Below are 5,538 nucleotides of genomic sequence, written 5' to 3' on the forward strand. Positions count from 1 at the left end.
GGGATGAAGCTCAGAGTAGCTACATAATTGCAGAGGCGGATCAGTACCCACCAGAACCTGAGGCTGGTGAAGGAATCTCGAGGACATGCTATTGCGGTAGTGAGGTTGTTGTTGAAACCTCGTACACTCGTAAAGATCCAGGAAGTAGGTACTTCTCCTGCAACAACGTTGACGATGGAGACTCCCACATCTGGAAATGGTGGGATGTGGCGATTCAAGAAGAGCTTCGTGAAACGCAGACACAACTTAGGATGGTCAAGGATCAATTCTTTGAGAGTGACCAGAAGGTGGCTAAGCTTGACAAGATCGTGGGTGTGTTAACTAAGAAGACATCAGTGATTAACTATGGTTTGGCAAAGGGAGTTAGTGTACTGGTGTTGGTAATACTGGTCATCGTTATGGGCTGGTAAGTTTCATACCTTATTTAGATAATTAATTTGATTTAAAATTTGAAATTTTAACTGTTTTATCTTATGTCATTTAAGGAAGAGCTTCAGAGGATTTAAACATCAATGTCAGAACTCGAGATGGGGTTGGCAGGTAACTTGTTTCACGCTTACTTACTAGTTTCAGTAATAAAAAAAAACTTATCTCTTCATGCTTTAATTGTTTTTAATGCTAGATTTGATAGAATCGTACTTGTTAGGTTTAAGTGTAGCTAGTGTAGAACTTATTAGTATGATTAGAGTGGTGGTAAATGCTTGTTTGCTTTCTATCTGCCTAACAACTCCGAAACTAAATGCGAACTTACTTTTTATTGGTTACTTAAGGGTTTGTGTTGCTAAGAGTAACAGAAACCTGTAATCTAAACATGAATACCACAACTGGCTTTGTTAATCTAATGTATAGTCAATCTTCAGTTGATCTTGAGTCACCCGAACCAGCTTGGTTCGGGTCCCAAGGTCCTGATGAGTTTGTTTTCCACCCTGGTGTCGAGTCTTCTTTCCAACCTGGTGTCCAGTCTGCTGTGCAGCCTACTGTCGAGTCTGCTAACAAAGAGAGGAGGAAATGGTCTCCTAATGAGGATAAAATCCTCATTGGTGCTTGGCTTAACACCAGCAAAGACCCCATTGTCAGCTGTGACCAGAAAGCTGAACGTTTCTGGAAGAGAATTGTTGACTACTACAACGCAAGCCCTCAACTGGTTGGGACAGTACCTAGAGAGCTTGGTCCAGCGAAGCAGCGGTGGGCTAGGATTAACGAGCAGGTCTGTAAGTTCGTTGGATGCTATGAGGCGGCGTTGAGGGGGCAGAGAAGTGGTCAGAATGAAGACGATGTGATGAAAGCTGCCCTCGACTCATTCTTCAACATTTACGAGCACAAGTTCAGCCTCGAACATGCGTGGAGGGAGCTGAGGCATGACCAGAAATGGTGCACCACCTATATGGTTAAAGATGGTGGGAAGGAGAAGCGCAAACAAGTGGTGGACGTTGATACAGAAGATGATGTTGCCGAACCTGAAAGCAGACCAGTTGGTGTGAAAGCTGCTAAAGCAGCTGGTAAGAGGAAGAAGAGTGGCAAGGAAGAAGAGATGTCACAGCTTCAGTCCATCATGGAAATGAAAGAAAAGCTCTCTAAACAAAAGATTCTAGAACGTTTACTTGCCAAAAAAGATCCTCTCTCCGAGATGGAAGAATCTCTTAAACTGAAACTCATGACTGAGATGTTATGATGATATTTAAGGTATTAGGTTAGTTTCATGTAGTTGAAAGCCTCTTTGATTGTTGTTTAATGCAACTAGGCGTAGTTACATGTAGTTACATGTAGTGATTCATAATCATGTTGTATTTTAATATTTAATCATCTTATAAACTCTTATGTGTAATCTTTATATTTAATCATGTTTTTATTTAGGAATTTTTCTATCTTTATGTAAAATTATGGTTTTTATCTTTAATTGTTGTATTTTTATGTTTAATTATTGTTTTTTATGTTTATTTATTGTATTTTATGTTAAGTTATTCTATTTAATCATCCAATATATAAAAATTATATTTCATTAAACAAAAAAAATATATTTTTTATTCCTAAGAATTCCAACTTCGGAATCACTATTGTACACACATTTTTCACAAGAGTCCTTAACTATTCAAAAAATAATAATAATAATAATAATATTAATCTAATCCTAAGGACTCCATAATGGGTATCACCATTGTGGATGCTCTTAAAACAATTATACGAGTCCTATTTATTTATTTATTTATGTATTTATTTTATTGCTGTTAATTATTTCACTAGCAAAGTTGTCAAACCTATAATTCGGCTATAACAATTCTTATCATGCTAATTATGAATCCAGTTATAAATATGTGGTTAAGACTTAGCTAGTGAAATATGTAAACACAGTGACCTACTTGTACAACTTAATGTTGATTACTACCATTTTGGATAAATAACGTTATATTTTTTTTTGAAACTTAAATAACGTTATGTCTTAATAGATAAAAACAAATATATGACTATTTATGCTACATAGTATAGGTAACAAGGCGTACCAAAAATTAGCCAAAGTCCTATATGATTAGAAACGTTATTAATTCGGTATTTGATTAGCAAATCTTAGCGTTACATTTTTCTTTTGGTTTTCTGTTACCTTTTCGAAAATTATAAAATCGAAAGATAAGAAATCGTATCACTCTCCAGTCTCCACAATTAAAATGTCCACGTGGCAAAATTTATACCGTTAATAATGTTGGGTGAGTCGATGATAAATTTTTTTTTTTTAAACAAGCTGATGGTAATTTTTTATCGACTATAACTCATTTTCTACAATTTTTTACTGCGTACCCCAATTGTGCTTCAGAGAAATGATGAACGTGTCTATCGAAAGCTTTTAAGGATACAAACAGTTGTTCTCCCTGGTCAAATACTTAATGCTGTAAGTTTTTTGTTTTTCCTATCGGAACAATTGTTGTATATACAGACACTGCAGTTGGCAGTGGCATTTAGTCCCACAACCCTCTTTCAGTATCCAAGCCATGTGGATCGACATATATCAAGAGTTATCTGTATAAATAAATATTGTTTTGTCAAAGTTCAATTTAACTACAATGTTGATTATCTAAAAGGGCATTTTACAATATAACTACATTTTTTATGAATTTTGTAGAACAAAAATAGTTCTCATTTGTTGTTTATTTTACTTAATTTGCTTTCCACCTTGACATTAGTTAGTACCCCTTTAATAAATTAATAGAATTATTATCATCTATAGGTACACATTCCCTTTATACTAAAGGAGAAGCATTTGGATTAAATGCGTTCACCTTACCTTTGACATGTGGCGGCCTCATAGGAATTTGAAAACAAAGACGCTGACGTGGCACATTTATAGACTTCTCAGAATTTTTTTTTGTGTTTTAACAACAAAGTTTCCTAATTTACGTTAATTAGCGAGACGATCGTTTAATCATTGAGAACAAACCGATTGACTTGATAGAAGGCGGAGATTAGTTAGATGAGATAACTAGATAGAGACCCGCGATGTTTATGCAGGCGGAGATTGGTTAGATGTTTATGCAGTGTTTATGCACTCGGTGATATCTAATACCTAATACCATTACGGTGTCTGAATTCTATACCTAATACCACGACAAAGTGTTGTAGGGTTGTAGAGTTTTGTCCGAATCTCAAACAGAGAAGGTGTTCTAGAGTTTTGTCCGAAGATCATGGTTCTCAAACCTTGCTCAGAGACAGAGAGATTCGAGCAACTTGGAGGAGGCTTCGATGGAAGCATCTTCAGTAGTTCTCAAACCTTGCGCAGCCGTTACGGCAGGGGAAGAGTGTTCCACCGAGTTGGAGACGGAGGCCCTGGAGGTTTCTTCGGTCGTTGACAAAGAAACGCCAGAGAAAGCGTAAGGCCGAGCTCGATCCAGAGGAAGAAGAGGAAGAAAGCGACGGTGAGATTGAAGAAGACATGATTGAGGAGAGCGAGGATGATGACATAGATCTCTTAGAGGTGCCAGAGTGGGATGTGGACAGCTTCGATGGTTTGGTGTATTCTTCCTCTATGGAACGATATCTGAATGTCATCTCAGTTCTATACGTTTTTTACATTAAGACAAAAAGGACGAATTGTCATATACGTAAATTAGATTATTATGGTTTAGTATATTATGATTTATGATTTGCATACAAAAAGCAAATCACGTTTTTTTATGCAAGATTTTGTTGTTAGTTCATGCACGAGAAGGACCAATTGTCATATACGGAAATTATGATATTATGGTTTAGAATATTAAACCGATATCAATCAAGAGTACACATACCGAATTAAACCATCTGTGTGGGTGTGCTCGATATTTAATTGTTTTGAGTGATTGGGAAGGTAAATTAATGATAGTAAATTGCATATATTTCACATTTTTATGTTATGGCAATATATATATCTTAGAGTGCTTGGCAAGGTTAAAATATATGCTACTTTTTTGGTGGTATACGAGATCCACCGTGCATTGAATTAGGTTTAGAAAACCTATATAAGACTCCTTTATCCCATTCATATAAAGCATTCCATACACTTGAAACCTAAGAAATTAATCTCATTCTACTATGATGGCTGTGATAACTGCACTGAGATGATTACCAAGTTCGAGGACTTGAGTCAAAGTCTTGAAAATCATGACCAACACTGAAATGATTACCGAGTTCGAGGACTTGAGTCAACCAAAGGTATTGTAATATATTATATGTTTGAGTGTTTGATTCATTACGGCCATTACATGTTTTTGTAACATTTTTTATATTGTAGGGAGTAGTGAATACTTTGTCTTTGGAAAACTCTTTAATTTCAGATGCACCGGAGGTAAAGTATTGTTTATTTTAATTGGTTTGACCTCTTATTCTTGCAATGTTTCTTACGGTATGTTTTTGTACAATTCTGTAAATGTATTACAGGGTTCATTAATGTTGTCTGGAGGGTCGTCCCAGGAAGGTTAAGCTAACGCATTGACTCCTGCTAAATGCCGAGGAATAACCGTTTTTAACTTGGAGGAACACTATGACGAGAATTTGGTGAGAAGGAATCTGTGTTCAACTCAGATCAAAAAGGAGAAACCTGACAAAAGTAGCTGAAGGAAATTAGGGATTGCAAGACATTTTACAGAGGCTTTTGTTTTTATCTGTTGTTTTTCTTTACTATATTGCAATTATCTTTTTCAAGCGTTTTGAATTATGGGAGATAGATCTCTTTGTCGAACTTCTTAGCTATTCTTAAATTAATGGAAAGCCTCTGTTTTATTATTTTGTTCAAATTGTTTTACGAGTTATATACTTTAACATAACAACAATGACATACTAAATTTTACAATGTTTAAGCAAATAGTAATAAATTTAATTGCATTTTCTTTGGTACTAACGGTTTTACCAATAGCATACACTACAAGAAAACATATTTTTTACTAGGGCAGTATTCGTTGTAAATTCGTCGTAAACGAGGTGTTACGACGAATTAACGTCGAAAGACGTTTCGTTGTTAAACGTCCGTCGTAACGGATGTTTCGTCGTAAACGACTCGTTACGTTTACGACGAAATAT

At 35.7% G+C, this 5,538-nt stretch overlaps 1 protein-coding gene across 1 annotated transcript; it reads left to right on the top strand.

Annotated features, from left to right (window-relative positions):
• The first annotated feature begins 811 nt into the window (after positions 1 to 811).
• On the top strand, positions 812 to 1,672 carry LOC106308890 (glutathione S-transferase T3-like). Its single transcript, XM_013745995.1, has one exon. It carries the CDS (start codon positions 812 to 814, stop codon positions 1,670 to 1,672), a length of 861 nt encoding a protein of 286 aa, XP_013601449.1.
• Positions 1,673 to 5,538: the final 3,866 nt, after the last annotated feature.

Source organism: Brassica oleracea, chromosome C8 (genome assembly GCF_000695525.1).
Source record: "Brassica oleracea var. oleracea cultivar TO1000 chromosome C8, BOL, whole genome shotgun sequence".
Taxonomy (NCBI): Eukaryota; Viridiplantae; Streptophyta; class Magnoliopsida; order Brassicales; family Brassicaceae; genus Brassica; species Brassica oleracea.

Bases quoted from the DNA above. Each gene is read 5' to 3' on its own strand.
- LOC106308890 (XM_013745995.1), top strand. From the start codon at position 812: ATGAATACCACAACTGGCTTTGTTAATCTAATGTATAGTCAATCTTCA.